Source organism: Gopherus flavomarginatus, chromosome 22 (genome assembly GCF_025201925.1).
Source record: "Gopherus flavomarginatus isolate rGopFla2 chromosome 22, rGopFla2.mat.asm, whole genome shotgun sequence".
Taxonomy (NCBI): Eukaryota; Metazoa; Chordata; order Testudines; family Testudinidae; genus Gopherus; species Gopherus flavomarginatus.
In genome coordinates, this window is record NC_066638.1 from 2,156,999 (window position 1) to 2,176,872 (window position 19,874).

The 19,874-nt window shown below is 47.3% G+C and overlaps 1 protein-coding gene across 5 annotated transcripts in view; it reads left to right on the forward strand.

Moving 5' to 3' along the window:
- The first annotated feature begins 1,276 nt into the window (after positions 1 to 1,276).
- GRIK3 (glutamate ionotropic receptor kainate type subunit 3) overlaps positions 1,277 to 19,874 on the forward strand; it is a 224,901-nt gene continuing 206,303 nt past the window's right edge. For 3 of the 5 annotated variants that reach the window (XR_007770854.1, XM_050932089.1, XM_050932092.1), the window contains exon 1: positions 1,277 to 1,654. Coding sequence is in view for 2 of the 5 variants with exons in the window: in XM_050932089.1 (XP_050788046.1) it covers positions 1,540 to 1,654 (115 nt within the window). In the remaining 3 variants the exon portion in view is untranslated. Of the gene's footprint in view, positions 1,655 to 18,477; positions 18,583 to 19,874 lie in introns of all 5 variants that reach the window. The other 2 variants (XM_050932090.1, XM_050932091.1) reach the window with 2 other exon arrangements.

Below are 19,874 nucleotides of genomic sequence, written 5' to 3' on the forward strand. Positions count from 1 at the left end.
CAGTGCTAGGGGGTTTTGAGCCTACTACCGAGAAACTGAAAAGACAAAGAAAATGAAAAGGATGAATAGTTACAGCCTATTAGTACCTTTGTAAGAAAATTAAAGATTTGCTCCTCAGATGTTCCAGGCAATGCAGTGCCAGACAGCTGGCAAATGAGAGCGATTGAGGATGATGGAATAGATCAAACTATTTACAAGAGAAAAATAAAGGCACCGCATCCTGGCCCCAGCAAGCTGACAGAGCAGCCCGCTTATCTGGTGAATTTCCAGCCCTTTGTCTCTGTCACGGAGGTCGTTAAACTCCTCTAACTGCAGAACTCCGGGCTGCATCGCAGAGCCTCTCCCTGCAGCTCTGGGATTCCTGCCACCTCCCAGCAGAGGAGCTTGTGTTTAGCTAGCGCTATAGTCCTCGGCCCCATCCCCTTTACCTGCCAGCTCCTCCCTGCAAATAAACTCCCGCTGCAGGATGCCCAGTCTCTGCCCCTTCCCTTCCCTTCCCTTCCCTCTGGCCTCATGCAATGCCCTAATCAGGAGCCAGGCCAGGAGGCGCTGCCCAGACGGGTCTCCCTGCTCCAGGCTGAAGTGATGCTGCGAGGCGGAGAGAGGCTGCACCCCCCGCGCCCTCCCTGCGAGGCAGCCCCAGCCTGGGGGAGGGAAGGGAACTCCCGGTCCCCTGGAGAAGTTTCCCACGCTCACTGTCCGGGCTGCCTGAGGGGGCTCCCTCCCCCGCCTGTGTCCCTACCCAGTCCTCCTGCAGGGACACCCCTCCCCGGGCACCCTACTGCTGCGCCCCCCACCCCAAACTTCAGACCTGGGCTCGAGGGAGGGTGACAGGCTCGCACGCGGCCGGGAGCAGCCCCCCTCCCGCGGTTCCCAGGCTGTGCAGGCTCCGCAGCCGCGGAATAGTCCCCCCCAAGAGCGCACTGGTGCGCCCAGGCGCAGGGCTGCGCGTTTCCCGGTACCTGAGCGGGCCAGGGCGTGTCCTGCGCCCCCCGACGGGCAGCTCCCCGGGGCCCAGGCGGCTTGAGGCGAGGAGCAATCGCCTCTGATTGTTCCCAGAGAAGCGGAGTCGCCCGCCTGCCCCTTCCCAGCCCGAGCTGCGCGGGGCTGCCCGCCCCCCGCCTCCCTTGGGGGCTGCTCTTCGGGGTTTTCGTTCCCCTCCAAACTCTGCCCCCCCGTGTGTGTGCGCGCGTGTGTGCGTGTGCAAGACTCCACTCCAGGGCTTTGTGCTCACCAGCGATAGCATCAGTGGTAGGAGGGGACAGAGACTCCGGCAGGCTGAGCAGTTAGAGCTGTTCTGCAGGTGAAACCCGGCTCGGCCCAGGCACCAGCCGGCGGCGCTGAACCGGCGCCGCTTCCGTGGGACTTACCCTGCTCAGGCTGCGGAGTCCAGTACGATGTGCCATGAGCCGCCTCCCCTCGCCCCGGCCTGCCAGCTCCGCCTAGACCCCGGGCACCGCCAGGACACGCTCGCCCTCCAGTGCTAGGGTGGCGAGGGGACCCCACGCTGAACTTGCCGGGAGGCGTTTTCCCCCAACGATGCCCCATTTCTGGCTCGCTCTGCGGAGTGTGCTTGTGGAATACTGGGTAGGGCTCCTGGTCTGCAGCTCGGGGATTCGGTATTCGCATGGGATGCCCCATGTCATCCGGATAGGTAAGGGCAGGGGTGCTGCGTTCGCACCCAGGTCTCCTTTGGGAAGTGAAGGGAGGTGGGGGGCTGTTTGCTCGGGGGGGGGGGCTGCTTGCTTGGACAGGGCTTGCCCCAGCTGTGCTGGGATTTCTGGCGGCTCCCAGGCTACCCAAGCGCACTTTCCAAAAGGAAGCAGCCAAAGTGCCGGTCCGATGCAGAGGAAAGGCGGCTGCGGGTCCGGTTCGGTGGGGAAGGGAAGGGTCCCAGACCCAGGCACTAGCTGGGATGCTCCAGCAGCCTGGCTGCTGCTGGCACACGAGACGATCTGTCCGAGGGGCAGCAGCCATGGGGCCGGGAGCGGGACTGGGCTGCAGGACACTTCAGGGCAGGGGATGTTTTCAGAAAAACGGCGAGACACCAGCTGCGAGCTTGTCGGGACCGAGTCGGTGCCGCCCCCAGTGACTCCTCTCGCTGCTTCCCATTGCAAAGGGGGGGCTGCCAGGGCTTTGCAGAGGGAAAGTTTGGGCAGTGGCTTCTCCTCGGCTCTGTACTTTGGAGGCGGGTGCGGGCCTGGGGGTGCCCCGAGCAGGAGGGGGCTGTGTGCACGCGAGGAGAGGCGCTGGGGGGGGTTAAGGTACATGGAGAGGAGTGGGCGCTCGCGGGGTCCTGGATTCATGCCCGTGGCTGTGGCCGGTCCGAAGCGCTCAGCGGGGCGTGGTGCGGAGCCGGGAGCTCCTGCTGCTGCCAGGTGCAGCAACATCCCGACGCGCCGGCTGGCTGGAGCTGCTTGTCATCTGGCTTTCTGGGGGCTGAGGTGTGACGGGGGGGGGGTTACAGCCCTAAAAGGCGAGGGGTCAAATGCCGCGGCTCCCACGGCCTCTCCGCCCATGGCTGGCAGCTAACGCCGGCCAGCGGCTCCGGGCTGCGGAATATCGGAGGTTGCGGGGAGCTGTGACATCCCTGCAGTCATTGCACAGCCGGGCATGCAGGAGTCCCACATGCTCCCTGGTTACAGCTGCGGTTCCGAAGTGTGAGATTCCGGGACGGGCTGCTTGTTCTCCCAGCTCTCGAGTCCGCCTGCGGGTCTGGCTGTGTGGTTGTGGTGCACAAAGCCGGGGGTTTGCTCTCTGCCACGTGTCACAACTGCCGTTCGAGTTTTACAAAGGGACCCTCTGGGCCAGTTCTCCTGGCTGAAGAGCTGTCAGTGGAAGGGCTGTAGGGAGGAGGGCAGCGCGAAACAGGACCTCATTTACCCAAATGCAACTTCACAGCAGCCCTCTCCAATGTCTGCCAGAGGAAGACAAACGTAGCGGGGCCACAAATAAAACCCGCCAGTGTCCTGAGAGGCAGTTACTGCCCCAGGTGTAATCTCTCTACCCATAGGCTGGTTTCCAATGACCATCTGAGCCAGCCTGCCCTGGGGACTGATGGCCTGATGCAGGGAGGCTGAGCACCTGCTGTGTCTGGGAACAAGATACTGTGGCCTGATGCTGCAGTTGTATCCACAGAGGTAGGCTCCTGTGCAGATCATCATGGATTGAGGGGGAAGGCTCAGGATCCAAGGGCAGGGTCAGGGGCCTTTGCATGCTTCCTGAATCCAGTCTGGGGGAGTTCAGTTGTGTAATTGCAGATCCACAGCTCTGAAATGCCCTTCCCTACTAGGGTGCTGGAAACTCTGTAGCATGGGGAGAGTGCAGACTCCTGCATGGGCTCCATGATTCTGCATGTCTCCATCAGCTCTGTGAAGCAGAACCCCACTGTAGCTGGCCCGACAGTCCTTACTCAGGCTAAATTCCCACCGAAGTCCATGGAAGTTTCATCTGAGAGGGGACAGGTGTCTCGGGTTCCAGTCCTGCATCTGGATGCACTTGCACAGGAGCACAGGGGTCCAACATTATCGGATCCAATTGCAACCCTGGGGCATTGGGAGCTGCAACTTGTGATCCGACTTTCTCCACTACCAGGCACCTGGTGCAGCCATGTCATCCTGAACAAAGGGGCTGTCAGATGCTGCCATTCTGACTTGGTAGCAATTTAAGAACTGCACAAGGTGTAGAGCAGTAGAGAACCAGCCTCAGTCACTTGACCCACAGTGCTTTGCACTGTCATCTGCCTAGCTCATCAGAGCTGCAAGCTGCTCCCTGATTTGCCCGGCCTTCTGAGATACTCAGGCAGACACTTGAAGGGGTGCTTATTGGAGTCACTGGGAGGGAAGGGTGCTCAGCACCATAGAGGATTAGGCCCATCTTCTTGGGACCACTCTGTGGCTCAATGGAATCATTCAGCAATAGGCTCCAAGGCCTAGTGGCCTCAACCACCCAAGAAAAATATTTTCTGCTGGAGCTTGAAAAGGCTCCAGGCACTTGCTGGAAGAGCAGAGAAGAAAGAGAGTCTTCACATTCAGGTGCTACTAAAAAAAAATCATCATGAACCTTCCCCACAGGATTGTTCTCACTGACGGAGACACTGTAGGTCTGATTTGCCGTTGCCTTGCCTTCCCCTATACCAGTGCCGAACGCTGCCGAGTCAGATGGGCAGGGTTTTACTCTCACACTAGCCTGACACAAATGACCCCACAGTGGGCAGTCTGGCCTTCCTTCTCTGTAAGCACCTCTGCCTACAGCTCCCATCAGTGTTGTTAAGGGTTGATCGGAAGGGGCTGCTTTTAATTTCTAAACTTAAAAAAGCCAAACGCCTATCTCTGGCAGAGCATAACTTGGTTTTGGTCAATGAAACAAGAAAGTTAAAATGCAGAGAGCTGACTGAGGGTGTAAGGAAAGCTACAAATGCCTTAGTGCCATTTGTTTAAAATTGGCATCATATTTTCCTCCCCTTGGGTTCAGTTGAAAAATGCAGATTTTTCTGTCTGCATTAATTTGCCTGTCAGTTTGTGCACAGCTACAGCGATTCCAAATCCCGCTTTTATTGACTAAAGTACAGTGGGACATGGAAAACTCCTGAAGAGGTAGCCTTTGTGCTTTAAAAACAGTCAGGTTTTAAAGGCTTGTTTGGTTTCAAACGAAACTGACAATTGATTATGTGCCATTTGAATTCTAGGGAAGACATCCAGGACAAGGAAAGGAAGTGCCAGAAAGTGCCTTCTCTCTCTCTCTCAGATCCTCATAATGGGGGAAAGGAGGGAGGGAAGAGATTGATAATGCAGAAAATACATGCCTTTTTAAAAATTATTAAATGGGAGTTTTCCCCACCATTTTCAGTATCTATTTGAATTTTTTGTGATCCATCGAATATTTTCAAATATTACACGGAAACCTCGGAATAGATCTTCTATACTGTCAAGTAGCTGGATTCAGCTCCCAGTCATACTGGGGTAAATCCAGAGTAACTCCACTGGTTTAACTGGAATTATTCCAGATTTTCACACATGCGACTGAAGAGAATTTAGCCCCCAGTGGTTTGTGATAGTCAGATGCTGGATGTGAATGTAATCAATGGAACTACTCCTGGTAGTAAGTGCTGCACTTGATAATAAGTATTTGCAGCATCATGCCTCATATGTAGTAAAAGCTACTGCTCTGAATGTGTATAAAATGATTAAGCTATTTTAAACAGCATATTTATCTGGCCTTTCTTTTAGATTAAAAAAGGGGCAGCAGCACTCGTCATGAGTGGTACACTAGAGCTTGATACCATCTTGTAATGTCTGAAGTTACTAACCGTAACAATGCGAAGTGTCATTACTGGAGATGATGTCACAGTTAGGATTTCAAGCATGTACTGTTTTTAACAAATACATTTTAGTTGCTTCAGAAACTACTCAGAATTATGTCAATGCAAGCCCAGAAAGCAAAACCTACGTAGATATGAACCAGACAATATGAATACAAGACTAATAATAAATAATAATATACAAGAGGAGAGTGAGTGGTAGAATTTAATCCACTATTTTAATGTTTACAATTTTTGGTTGTTTGGTCTTTTGTTATTATGTAGCACCAGCCCTATACATGTCCTGAGCCCAATCTGACTGCCTTCATGTACATGGGTTATCTATCCTTCTGGCTTTAGTGGATTACAGAAGTGAATAAAGGCTTTTTCTGGAGTGCTCAGTGATATGTAGGTGCAAATTACTTGAACCTGTGCTTTAATTTCTTATATTGTCATCAGAACCCTCAGTACATACATACCACATCCTCCTGTATGCATAAAAGGGAGCTATTGTCTGGAGCGAATTTCTTTGTTTTCTGAATATTTGAAAGGATTCACTTTCCCTTTCATTTTTCTTCAGCTTTAATTTTTGTTGTTGTTACTAAGATTGCATTTTTCTTTTTATTTATTTCCATAGATTGTTATACTTCAAACGTGATAGAAGGGCCCAATCCTGTGGTCACTGAAGTCAATGGAAATTTTGTCATCTATGTCACTAATAACAGGATTGTGCGCTGACTGAACTTTTAAAGAAATGGTCTTAGCTGAATTATAGGGCTTTGTCTCTTATTTTCTCTTTTAAAATTGTGTCAGGTAAGGGAAGAGGTCAGGGCATCAATTGTTTGGGTGATTTGCAAGTAATGCAGGAGAGAGAGACAATTGGATTGGTGTTGGCAGGGGAAAATGATCATTGATTATTTTATATAAATACGTAGAAAATAAATTTGGAGCATAATTATCCTTCTCTGTGAGATCAGCTTTTTCAGGGCTTATTACTGTGTGTCTGGAATATTTTTAAAACCAGATTTCTAGTTTCAGCAAAGGAAGTTTTATTTTTTAAAAACCCAGATTTCCCAGAGATGTCTTTCAGCAGGGATCTGCACTGAATGCTATGGGATTTGTGAAGGCTGCAGGAGGTAATTCTCAGAAAGGCAAGTCAAGTATTATTCTATTCTGCTCAGGCTTGATTAATAGTTTGGAGAAATTCTTGTTTCAGTGAGAGAGTGAGGGAAGGGTTGGACTGAATTATTGCAGGGCTGTAGAACAGAAGTTCCCAGGTGTGAGGGGTTGCTAGGTTTTGCCTGTCTTTTCCTAAATAGTGTAGCTGCTGGCCCCAAGCCAGTAGGTAATGGTTTAATGGTTTGTGTTCAGGGGAGTTCCTTGCCCTTAATCCAGGATGTATATGGGATAGAGACCAACCCTATTCATCCTTCTCTTATGAAAACATCTTATTTACATAGTTATTTTGTATAAGCCTCTCCTAATCCTACACACACAGACAGAGGGCCAGACTCCAATTAACTCCAGTTTTCTGCCAGTGGAGCCCCGCTGGCTTCAGCGGTGCTGGATTTACACTGGTGTGAGTGAGATCAGACTCAATCCCATGCAGTTTGCAGCAACTCTCCCGAGTTCATTGAATGTCACTACAGCCGAATGGACCTAACACTTGTCTTTGAATTTGGGAATCACTGAGTGTAAAACAATGAGAAATTTTTTTCAGTGACTGGTGATGCGATGAAACATTGGTGTATAGGAGCAGACAGAAGCTGAATGAAGATCAATATGTCCCCTCCACCCCCGGAAGCAAATAGCTTTAGACAAGTGGCTTCCTGCCACCTGGGATCAGCATACAGACTTAGAAAACATTAACTTGACGAATCTTCCCTTCCAGCCAAGCTGACTGCACAAATTCCAGCCATTTTGTTCTTTAACGGGAGGTGTAAACAGAAAGAACTGAAACTTGAATTCCACTGGGCTGAGTTAGCATGAGTTAGTCACTGCCAGCCTGACTGCAAAATGCCCCTTGGCCCAGATTCTGACCTGTTTACACAACTGGTATAAATCTGGAGTGACTCTTTAGAAGTCAGTGGAGTTACTTCCAATTTACAAAGGGGTAAATGAGATCAGAATCTTTTCCCCTCTTGTATCAATGGGAGACACAAGCCCCCACAGGGAAACTGATTTCCTTGGGATTCTCTGAATTTTTGCAAGTTAGAACTTTTTTTTTTTTAATCACTTTTCTGCTTTTGTGGCTCTTTCTGTATTTCCAACATCATGTACCCATTACTCCAGCTTTTTATAACTGAAAATGAGTTATAAGGTCACAAGATCCTTTGTGTCAGATAGCATATTTTAGTGATTTCAGCAGACTGTACATGTGGCAGAGTAAACTGTTGTTGGCATATTAGTTCTCAATGTATTTGAATAACAACATTACTTCTCTATTGCAGAGAAGTCTAATTGTTTGATCTCAGCTTCCTCTTGAGAAACTCACACAGCGTATTAAAATTAAACTTGAAAACTGACCCCAGTTAAACACAGGAATAGGAATACAGCTGAAATAAATATAACCTCTTGTGTGCAGCAGCTGCTGCTGCTTCCTTGAATGAAACAGACACTTTCTCAAGACTTTGTGTGCACTGATCCATAGACGTCTTTGCACAAAGTGAAATTCAGTAGGTTTATGTAGAGCTGAAATGATGCATTGGCCTTGGATGGACTCTGCATGGGGTGAGTTTCACCACTCAGTCCTTAATGGTAACGGGGCCATTAACTCTGGTACCAGGTTCCATATGGTCCGTCATGAATGCCCTGTAATAAAGGCTAGATTGTTAATTTCGTGCCTTGCCACCTACTGTTTTCTACCCTGCTGTGCAAACCTCCCCTTCTTATCTTGATTTCTGGTTCTCTGGACCCTTTCTGTTTAAAGAACTAAATGAGGATTGATTTTTAAACCTTCAGCCTGATTCTGAGAAGACTTTTAAAAGCCTTTTTGATTCTATAATGCACAGAGCAATAGTAAAACCCAGCCAATCCACAGCAAAGCTGCCTCTCTCTTCTTTTTGTAAACTGAGCAGTTCTTTAATATGGATAAGGAATTGCATTAAATTAACCATGCTAAGTAAAATGTGGGCTTGCCCCATGATAATCTGTTGTTGCAATATTGCCACGAAACTGAAAAGCCGGCATTTAAAGAGAGCTAATGTTTGTGGAGTGCTTAGTCTCTTGTTTCAGCAGAGGGCAGTGTTTTTCATTTACAGTTGGAGTGCTTTGTAGGCATAGGGAAAATCATATTTTCAGCCACTTCTCTCCTTCTAGCTGTTGAATGTAGCTCCTTTACATTAGCCATCATAGCTATTTTACAACCATTTGCCAGGAAGGGGTTTGCCAACCTAGCTAGACTGCTAGTGTCTCTGATGGAAACATAATAGGAAATAAACCCCCAGATTGCACAGACTGTTGGTTGTGAGCATTGTCTACTAATCCAATGCACTGCATTTCCCCTCTCCTATAATGCTGTACATTCTTCTCTCTCTCTCTCTCTTCTTGGCTAACGGTTTAATGTAATGCAGTCTAGACAGCTTTTTTTCTCTGCATTCTCAGAACATGGACTGGTCAGAATCTCTGTGCAACACAGATAACAGCTAGAAAGCATCAGAGTCTACTTTAAAAAAATAGACAAACCCAGGAGGAATTCAGCAGCTGAAAACAAGGTTAAAAATTTGTGCTACTGGCAGTGTTGCCAAATGGAATAAATGTGGAGTCAGGAATAAGGGATTTTTGCTGAAGCAGATAGGCTGAGTTTGGTCCTAAAGCTATTTGTATCTAAGTTTGCTGAGACTCTGCGGATACATCTGTTTGTGCTGCCTTTGAGGGATTTTGGGGTGTTCTCTGTCTTAAAACACACAAGAGTGTTAGCTCTTTGAGCAAGGACTGCCTTTTATAGTGTTTGTGCAGCACATGCCACACTACAGCCCTGGCCTGATCGGACTGCAATGTTTAGTAATAACAGTGAGAGGGTATTTGTTAGTCTGAACATTAAATCAAATCCAAAGGTGACATCACAATCAGGAGAGCTTTAAGCATGTGGTAGGCCCAGTTCTGTACTGCATCTCTATTCTGATGGCAGCATTCTGCATTCATTCTACTTGGGATGTTATTCCAAACCCTCTGTCCTCCTTGTTTATGTGCAACAGTCACCACTTAAGTCACATGTCAGCAGCGTCCAGAGCCTCAGCACACTACACTGTGAAGCTAAGAACTATTCTCCTTTACGTTACAATTTTCTTCCTTTAGTTTTCATTGCAGACAGGGAAGTTTCACATGCCAAGTGTAACCTGAGATGTTTAATCATCTCTGGTGCATTGAAATCCTCAGGCCCAGGGAGACACTATATATTCTGCTACAACTTGATAATTTTATGGCATGAATATATTGCCATGCACAGAGCTTGTTTGTTCTGACAAGGAGAGAAGGTGGCTGTGATCAATAAAATGCAGGATTTTTACACGTTGCCTAATAGAGCTGTGGCATGAATAATTCCATGACTCAGCTCAGATTTTCTCTAAGGATATGCCCAATTGTTCTTCCTTTGAAATATAATTTTAAAAGCTACTAAAGCAAACAGCATTTAGCAGTGATAAAAGGCTACACCACCATAGCATTATTAAACACGTCTATTACACTAGCACTCGTATGCCCCAATCAGGATCAGGGTCCTATGGTGCTGAGCACTGTACACACACAAAGCCACGCTCGCTGCCCCAAAGAGCTAACAGTCACAAGTCTCTTTTCTAGTGCTTCCAAATGCTGGAGTGCCAACCAAGCAAAGGCTACAAAGAGATTGACAAGTTTTGGAAGTGCCATAAACTCTTCTGCTTCAGAGTATGAGCCAACTGTTAACTAAGGGGATCAGGAAGGCACTCCTCTGAGGAGCAGATTATCTCAGAACAGCTACTGTGGGGTCTCAGTTTCCTGCGCCTTCCTCTGAAGCAGCTGGTGTTGGCCACCGTCAAAGACAGGATTCTGCACGAGATGGAGCCCTGTCTTGGTCCAGTCTGGCGACTCCCATGTTCCTGTGTTTAGTGATGCAGAACCTGTCTGGGATCTGAATGCCATGCGAAGAGAGAGGCTTCCTTAGTTCATATCACATATGGAGTGAAGAATAGGCCCTCAGGCACAGCACACGGTGCAGAGAATAACCGTCTTCCTTTGTTCTTTAGTTCACGGTGACATTCAAATGCAGCCACTGTGCAGCACAAGGCTGTTAGACTTCCCTCCAGCAGTTCCTTTCCAGTCTGTGCCATTTATCCAGTGGCATTTATCTACTTCCCTATGACTGACCACCTCCATGCATCTGTTCTGAGCATTGTCCTCTCGCTCCTTTTGCCTGACACCATGAATGGCAGCACACACAGAATACATTGTTTACTTGTGATGCAGAGCCTCACAGGAACACCTTGAGCTTCTTGCTGGGCTGAAGTTTTCTCATTCTCTATCTCCTGTTTGGTATTGCTGGGAAAATAAAGTTGGTAAAGGGATCTTACTCCTCCTGGGTGAGTGCCAGCACAAGGCTTCAGACACCAGCTAGTTCCCCCTTCAGTCCTGAGGGCTGAAGTTGTGCCTAGATCTTGTGCCTGGTGTGAATAATTTCACCCCATATCCATTCTGCTAGCGGCAAGAATGAGACCCATGTGTTCTTGCTGGGTTAAAGTGTTTGTGCTTTAGTTGCAAAGGGCTTGTGAACATTTATTCCAGTCTTCCTGGGCAACTGGACCTTTCTACTCACAGGACCCCACCACTCTAAAGAAAATATTCCTCTGAATCCCTGAAATTACATCAGAATCGGGAGTTACAAAGAGGGAATGCAAAGTTTTTCAGTAGTTGCTTAAGGCTTTGTTCATTTGATTTTGAACATTCAGGGAGGCAGCGTTGCGTAATGGATAGGGCACTAGACTTTAGCTCGGGAGACCTGCATTCAATACTTGGCTTTGCCACTGAGTGACCTTGAGCAAGTTGCTTCATGGCTCTGTGACTCAGTTTCCCCATCTGTAAAACAGGGATAATGATACTGATCTCTTTTATAAAGTGCTCTGAGATCTGCAGTGGAAAAGTGCTATAATCCATAATATTAGTCATACGCTACTATATATATTATACTGTAGGCCATTGTCACAGAATATTTCTGAGAGTCACATTACAGATGAATTATTACACATTACGGATGCACAGTTCACATCTAAGTGCTTTCTGATTTTAAATGGAAAATTGGGATTATGTTAATTCACCTGAAATCTTTTATCTGGTGCCTGATGCTGGAAGCCTATCAGTTCCTGAGCTTTATTGAATTGCTTTCTACCGTCACATGGGAATCAGGGCACCTGGCAGGAGAGTGCTCAGATGCGGGGAGGGAGGGAAGGGGGAATTAAACTTGCTGAGAATGCTAAAAAAGCAACAGAGGGGTGGGGGTGGGGATGGGGACAGTCATTCTGAAAGGGCTGGGGAGACTCTGAGCACAGGGCAGATGAGAGGTTTGTGCAGTTCTGTTCAGAGAACTGTCAGATAATGAGGCTATGGGAAAAGCAGGGGAAGAGAATGTCCCCCTGGTGATCATACAGTTTAAAATAATAAGCTGGAGAGGGCTCCTGTGGGTGTGGTGGGTGAAATTCCTTAGCCGTTGGCACAATGCTTAATCGAGCTAAAGTAAAAGAAAAGGAGGAAGAGACAAGATTCCTGGCTGCCTGAATAGAGGTTCCCAACGAGTGGGAGGCGATGTCATCTGGCGTTATTAAAGAGCCGACTGTAAAGTGACTGCAGAGTTGAAAAGACCACGAGAGCTAAGGTGAAGGGGCAGCATAACTGAGAAAAGCTGCAACGATCTTTGTTACACAGAAAAGCTGGAGAAACCTGGACTCTGGTTCCCAGTCATGATTTGTTCCCTTTACTCCAGGAGCATCCAGGTGGCAGATGGCTGGCAGGGACAGCCCCGGGGAACGCAACACTCCCCTGGCCAGCGTAATGGTGGTGTGAATGGCTCTATGCTGGCCCCCAGGGGAAGCATGTGGCTAGGGACAGGAGGTGGGTAGTTGGAGCTGAGAGGGGATACAGACATGTAGGGTTGCCAAATCTGACTGAAGCTATTCTGGGAGATTTTTTTTCCCCCAACATGACAATGTCATTTTCTTAAAATATTCTATTAAAATCTCCTGGATTGCTTTCAATAGTCACTGGGAGATTGATGCTGATTCTGGGAGACTCCAGGCCAATCCTGGAGGGTTGGGAACCCTGCAGCCATGGTGCTTTGCACTTTGGCTATTCTGGTTGTCTAAAGCAGGTGTAAAGTACAGCAGCCTCGGGGGCTCCGGCCATCCCCCTCCACCAGGCCCAGAGGTGGTTAAAGTTTCTGTAGCCCCAACTCTGTTTGGCCATGTCTCCTGAAAGCCGCAGCTCAGAATCTAGCCCCTGCTCTTATCCCTACTGATTTAGACAGTGGCAGGCCCTCCGTCTACTTTTTTCACTTTAAGATCTAGATGGGGAGGATTTATCGGCCATTCACGGAGGACTCTAACCCACAGAATTATAAGGCTCCAGTCACCTGGTTATCTAAATAACAATATACAGTTCTGAAGGAAACTCAGTGGGGCAGATGCTGGACCTCGAACAGGGCTAAAAAATGGAGACTGAAGAATATTCCTAGACTGTGAGCGTTTCAGAGCAAGGACCATGTTTTCCAATGTGCTCATACAGCCCCTAGAACAATGGGGCCCTGATCCCACCTGGGGCATCTGGGCACAGCTGCGATATCACTAGTTCAGAATAATTTGCTTGAAGAAATGCTGTGTGAAACTAGAGAGGACAAAGCCAAATGGGCTTTCCACAGCCTCTCCTTGTTGGTATTCCTAGTGGTTTATGAGGATCATCTTCATGTAACTCCTTTATGGGGGAAAGGAGATGTCACTGTCTGGCAGCGGTGCCGTGCACTCTAGCTCATTAGATCAGGAAAAGAATCTAGGCCATTACTTATTACAAACTTACTTCTTTTTTTTATGGTCTAACAAACAGGAAGGTTTGTCAAACCAGCTGTTAATCAACTCCAAAGAGGCGGATGCTTTTCTCTTGAGATGCATTAATCCCAATTTTATCTCTGCTGTGATGATTTGGTATCACAATGAACACAAAACAAAAACAAACCAACCTCCGAACAACCCCTCAAAATAAAAATAGGCCCCTTTAAAAAGTCTTGTGGGTAGAGGCTGTCTCCTGCCTGCCTGCGCCAGACTGATTCACTCCAACACCAAGCACGGGATATTTGCATCTTGGATTAGCTGGGTGAAAAATATTTGTAGAAGTTAATTTATTGCTAGCGAAAAGTGCCAGGTTATTGACCCTGGAGACAGAGGCCTTCTGCGCACTCTCAGAACAGGTCCAGCTCCCGCCGAGGGGGATGGCGTGGTGTCTCTGCCTGCGGGCAACATACATTAGCTTTATTCACTTCTCTTCTCTTCTAGTTATTTAAGCTCTGATTCAGGAAAACATCCCCATCTTAACACATGCTCAACCCACCAGAAATCAATGGAACTTATGTACTTATCTAATTTCAAGCATTTGCTTATGTGCTTTCCTGAATCTGGGATTTATATTCCGCTCAGTGCTATGGGATCTAACAACCGAGCATGCCTGGATGAACCACCTTTAGGGCTGTCCAGTCTCCTGATAAACAGTGGTGCCAGGCACATCACAAATGCTTGTTGAGACTGATCAGCCGGAATGAGCCTTCAGTCCTGGATAACTGCTCAGCCTGAATATGAGAATGTCAATTCATGGCATGATGGTGGCTTTTGATGTCCAATAAGAACTGGACTGAGACTGTATTGGGGTATTGGCTGGTCTGTGGGTGGTAATGACATTTGCTCACTACAGCATGGCCTTTATCAAACATGGGACTTAGAGATGAAAGGCCCAGTCCTCTGAGCCAGCCAACACTGAGGTGCACAGGAATGTGTCATTCTAAAAACGGCAGTTGTAGAACAAAACCCAAACACTTTTAAAGACCCAAGAGTGCAGCACAATGAGAAAACAAGCGTCTGTTGCAGGTTGTTAAATGACTGTCATTTCTTACATGTCTCTTGCAATGAAACAGTAAGTAAAATACGGAATAACCCACAAATTTAGCTGAGTTATAGTGGCTGTTGAGATTGAGTGTTAGACTTGTCGGTTACTTTCTGCAGTAAATTCAGAATGCTCAGAAGTAAGTCGGAGTAGTAGTTTTAAAATCCACCATCTGGTTGTGAAATAGAAACTTCCCCTGCTAGAAACTGCAGCTGTTTGGGTACGTATCTTATGTAATTTTTCCAATGGCTGTAACAGAAGCAGTACATTATAAACTGGGCTGATTTGCTGATGAATGGAAGGAATGCTCACAGCACATGTTCAGCAAAGGACTTCAGAGTCGATTTTCAAAAGGGCTGAGGCCCAGCCTCTCTTTCTGCAAGTGCATGTTTGTCATAAACAGATAGCTAAGGGTTAATGTCTCTTTCACCTGAAGCACCTGACCAGAGGACCAATCAGGAAACCGGATTTTTTCAACTCTGGGTGGAGGGAAGTTTGTGTCTGAGTCTTTGTCTGTCTGCCTGCTTTCTCTGAGCTTTGGAGAAGTAGTTCTGCTTTCTAATCTTCTGTTTCTAAGTGGAAGGACAAAGAGATCAGATAGTAAGTTATATGGTTTCTTTTCTTTGGTATTTGCATAAATATAAGTGCTGGAGTGCTTTGATTTGTATTCTTTCTGAATAAGGCTGTTTATTCAATATTCTTTTAAGCAAGTAGGTGTTCGGGCCAGGAGTCTGAAAAAATGGCCACATCATCGAGGTAGGCAACTGCAAATTCTCCCAGTCCAGCTAGTAGACCACTATTTGCTTAAAAGAATATTGAATAAACAGCCTTATTCAGAAAGAATACAAATCAAAGCACTCCAGCACTTATATTTATGCAAATACCAAAGAAAAGAAACCATATAACTTACTATCTGATCTCTTTGTCCTTCCACTTAGAAACAGAAGATTAGAAAGCAGAACTACTTCTCCAAAGCTCAGAGAAAGCAGGCAGACAGACAAAGACTCAGACACAAACTTCCCTCCACCCAGAGTTGAAAAAAATCCGGTTTCCTGATTGGTCCTCTGGTCAGGTGCTTCAGGTGAAAGAGACATTAACCCTTAGCTATCTGTTTATGACAATGTTGCACATGGAAAATTTGCACCTGCATTTTTGCATTTGCAAAATGAATCTCAGGTGCAAAATTGAGTAACTTTCTGCTCTAGCTGATTGATTTCTCTCCATTGCGGGTGTAAAACTATCCTTGCAAAAGGGAAACTGGCCTTTTGAAAATTTGGCTTTTAACTCTGCCAGACAAGGACAACAATGCCTCTCTCTGTGGCATTTGAAAGGGGAGATGTAAGTCTTCCCACTACCAGAAAAAGCTTCTCTTGCAAGTTGCACAGGTGCAACTGTGAAATCTGAATGTCTTTGGTTCAAATCTCACCTGGGGGTAAATTATTCACTCCTTATATGCCCTATAGAAAGACAGGCTGGTAACTCCTCCAATGAATATTAATCCAGAAGAAATCTGTTCTCCTTTCTAGAACTATTTGTATCTAGTATGTAACTTGAGAGCATTTTGGAAAATGCAACAAGACACTGAAAGGAGTTTTTCTGGTTAATATTCTAATATGTGTGCAGGTGAAAGATTCCATACTCTCTGCTGTGCAGAACATAAGAATGGCTATATTGGGTCAGATCAAAGGTCTGTCTAGCCCAGTATCCTGTCTTCTGACAATGGCCAATACCAGGTGCCCCAGAGGGAATGAACAGAACAGGGAATCATCAAGTGATCCATCACCTGTCGCGCATTCCCAGCTTCTGGCAAACAGAGGTCAGGGACACCATTCCTGCCCATCCTGGCTAGTAGTTATTGATGGACCTATCTTCCTTGAACTTATCTAGTTCTTTTTTGAACCCTGCTATAGTCTTGGGCTACACAACATCTTCTGGCAAGGAGTTCCATAGGAGAATGAAGGAATAATTACCCCATGACAGTAGAGCCTCAGACATTCTCTTACAGACTCACTCCATGCCTTCACCTCCTTCCAGTATCTACAGCATGACCTCTAGAATCATAGAATATTAGAGTTGGAAGATACCTCAGGAGGTCATCCAGTCCAATCCCCTGCTCAAAGCAGGACCAACACCAACTAAATCATCCCAGCCAGGGCTTTGTCAAGCTTGGCCTTAAAAACCTTTAAGGATGGAGATTTCACCACCTCCCTAGGTAACTCATTCCAGTGCTTCACCACCCTCCTAGTGAAACAGTGCTTCCTAATATCCAACCTAAACCTCCCCCACTGCAACTTGAGACCATTAGTCCTTGTTCTGTCATCTGCTACCACTGAGAACAGTCTAGATCCATCCTCTTTGGAAACCCTCTTTCAGGTAGTTGAAGGCTGCTATCAAATCACCCCTCATTCTTCTCTTCTGCAGACTAAATAGCCCCAGTTCCCTCAGCCTCTCCTCATAAATCATGTGCTTCAGCCCCCTAATCATTTTTGTTGCCCTCCACTGGACTCTCCAATTTGTCCACATCCCTTCTGTAGTGGGGGGACCAAAACGGGACGCAATACTCCAGGTGTGGCCTCACCAGGTGACCACACTGGGAATAAAAGAGTTTAGTGTCTATGGCCATTGTGTCCTTCATCAGTTCTCCCCTCTGCTGTTCTGCTGAGGCTTCAAACAAGGCAGCTAGTTGGGATAGTGACAACCTTAAAGGACTGGGCTGAGGTGACCACAGTCTTATTTCACACAGGGTACCAGAGCAGACAACACATGGCAATTATTTTTAGTCACAGTCAAAATGGCTAGAACTGGGCCATTTCCTGGGCTGACTGAAGTCAACAGAGATTCTTCCATTGGCTTTAATAGGGATGGGATGTGATCTGGAGACTTGAGAGGTAGCCAAGTGCTGTAGTTCCTGGTACTGATTTGCTGAGCCATTTGAATCCTGTCCTCTGGCTCCTAAAATGGGATGGCTGCAATGGGCAGTATCAGAGGCTGTCCCCCAGGAAAAAACCATCCCTCTGTTAGATATTTCATCTCTAAAATATACCTACTACCTTGGCCTTTGCTCTCACTTATTAATACTGTTATCAGGCATTTGCATTCTCAGAGAGTTCTTAAAATGCAGCTATTCCTTGCTTGGTTTGTTTAAAGGCCTTTCTACTCCTTTCCCCCACCCCCCATACCAGCAGAGGCAGAAGAGAGCTCCTTGCTGACAGCCTAGTGATGGTGAGGAGGGTGGATGCAGTAAATATTAGAGAGCAGGAAGCTGGATGGAGACATGGGACAGGGAGTGAGCAAGGGAGAGGCTGGAGCCTCCTTACTGATAGATCAGCAGGTGGGTTTCTTACCCCGGCTCCACTCACCAGGCACCCATCTTCTCGCTGTCTTGCCTGGGTTTTGCCTTTTTTCGCTGCTGCTCTTGCTGTTCGCTGCCGTCCACCCATTCCTTGTTGAAGGGCTACGTGCCCCTGGGTGGGCTGTCATTTGGGCTCGTTGGTGCCCAGGCAGAGTTCATTCGCCTAGCTGAGTCCTGTGAGAGCCTGGGGCCTCTGCCATGCAATCCTTCCCAGGAGGCATCCAGTGCTCTCCATTGGCTTCAGTGGGCTGCGGATCAGGCCCTCTGCAGTGTCACGTTTCCTGCTGGAAGCAGGATAGGCCTGGGGCCATGCAGCTTTGTGTGTCCTCATTGCTCCTCTCTGACCTCCCTGGGATGGACCAGGCCTCTGAGGCTGGGAAGTGCTGCAGCACGGAGTCCTGACTGGAGACCCCGGGTTTCAGCCTCCATGACTCTGACACCCTTCCTGTGCAATGACCGAGCAGTATCTGTGTAACCAGGCACCTGCCAATAAGGTTATTCCACTGAGACACCTCCGCCGGCCACACAGCTTCAGGAAGGAGACTTAACACTGCAGAGATCCAAGGTGCTATTCATCCGTTGGACACGTAGCAAAAGATACACAACCATTAACCTTATAAGCTGAGGCTTTTCCTTGCTTGCCTAAGACAGTGACTCCCTTCCCTAGATCTGAAGGAGAGCTCGGTGTAGCTCAAAAACTTGTACCTTCCATTAATAGAAGCTGGTCCCATAAAAGATATTGCCTCACCTACCTTGTCACTCTCATATCCTGGGACCAACACAGCTCCAACAGCACAGAGGACAGCCCAGCTATGTCACTCAGGTAAGTGGCGTAGTTAAGCCGACCTAATGCCTGGTGTAGACAGTGCAAGGTCAATCAAGGAATTCTTTCACTGACCTTGAGGAGGTAGATTACTGATGCTGATTGGAGAACACACTGCAGCTGTGCCACTGTAGCATTTCGAGTGTAGACAAGCCCCAGGACAGATTGGTAATATTTTTCTCCTTCTCTTTTTTAAAAAAACACTGGATTCTTAGTGTAGACAATGATTTATTGAATAATCAATTTCCTTATCTACCTAATACTTTGAAGCAATCTATCAGTGCCAGATAATCAGTCTAGCCTGTGAGTGTTTGTCCTGTGTGTCTTGGTGTATCTTTGTCAGGCCAAATGAAGTTTTCATTTTCAGGTTATTCCTTTTATCCCCCTATGGGTTTTGTTTATGGTGCATAAAGGAACATCACGATGTTATATTACACCTTACAAGTTTTACAGAGCAGGAGAAGCTTATGCAGTATGAATATAAAGGGCAATGCTATAATGCAAAGGGCAGCGAGACATTCTTGAACACAGAAGGGTACACGGGAAGGTAGGGAGATAAATCTAGGCAGATTACCAACCCCAAGTGTCATTCCTGTTTATGGAGAGAGAAGATATTTGGTGTAACTCAGGCTCTAGGTCACTCAGCTGCACTCTCTGAATGTGCTTTGCATTCTGGGCCAGTTACGTTTTTCTTTGCCTGACCGGTGTCCTCTGCCCTGGCATCTTATCCTGTTCTCCAGAGGGTCTGCTATGCCGTGTGCTCAGAGTGCTCAGAATTCACCCCTGTGCAGAAGGGCTACCACAATTCCACACCACTTAGGGGGTGACTAGGTCTTGCCTAAGCCTGTGATTGCAGCCAGTGGACAGGAACTGACCTGCTTCTTCAGCAGGAGAGGCCTTTTATGGATAAAGACGGCCTGGTTCCCCACGTCTAAGGAAAGGGGGAATCAAGAGAATGAACCATGGGAGGAGGCAAAAAGAGTGAAGCTTTCAAAGAAAGAGGGGAAGGGAAGAACTGAGGGGTGGGTTTGATCAGAATGGAGATAGGATGCAAATTCTTCCCAAGTTCAAGTTTGTCTGCAGCTGGGATTCTAGTTCATGCCTGTTAGAAAACCCTCTAAAGCCTGGATTTCATCTATGCTGCTGCATTGCCGGAGGCCACCCCGTATTTCTTCCTGCTTTGAGAGCTGGCCGAACAGCAATGGCTTTGCAGTTGCGTATGTTCATTTGTTATTTTACATGTACCAGATTCCATGCAGTGAAGGGGGCCAGGTCGTTTGCATGGCTGAGTG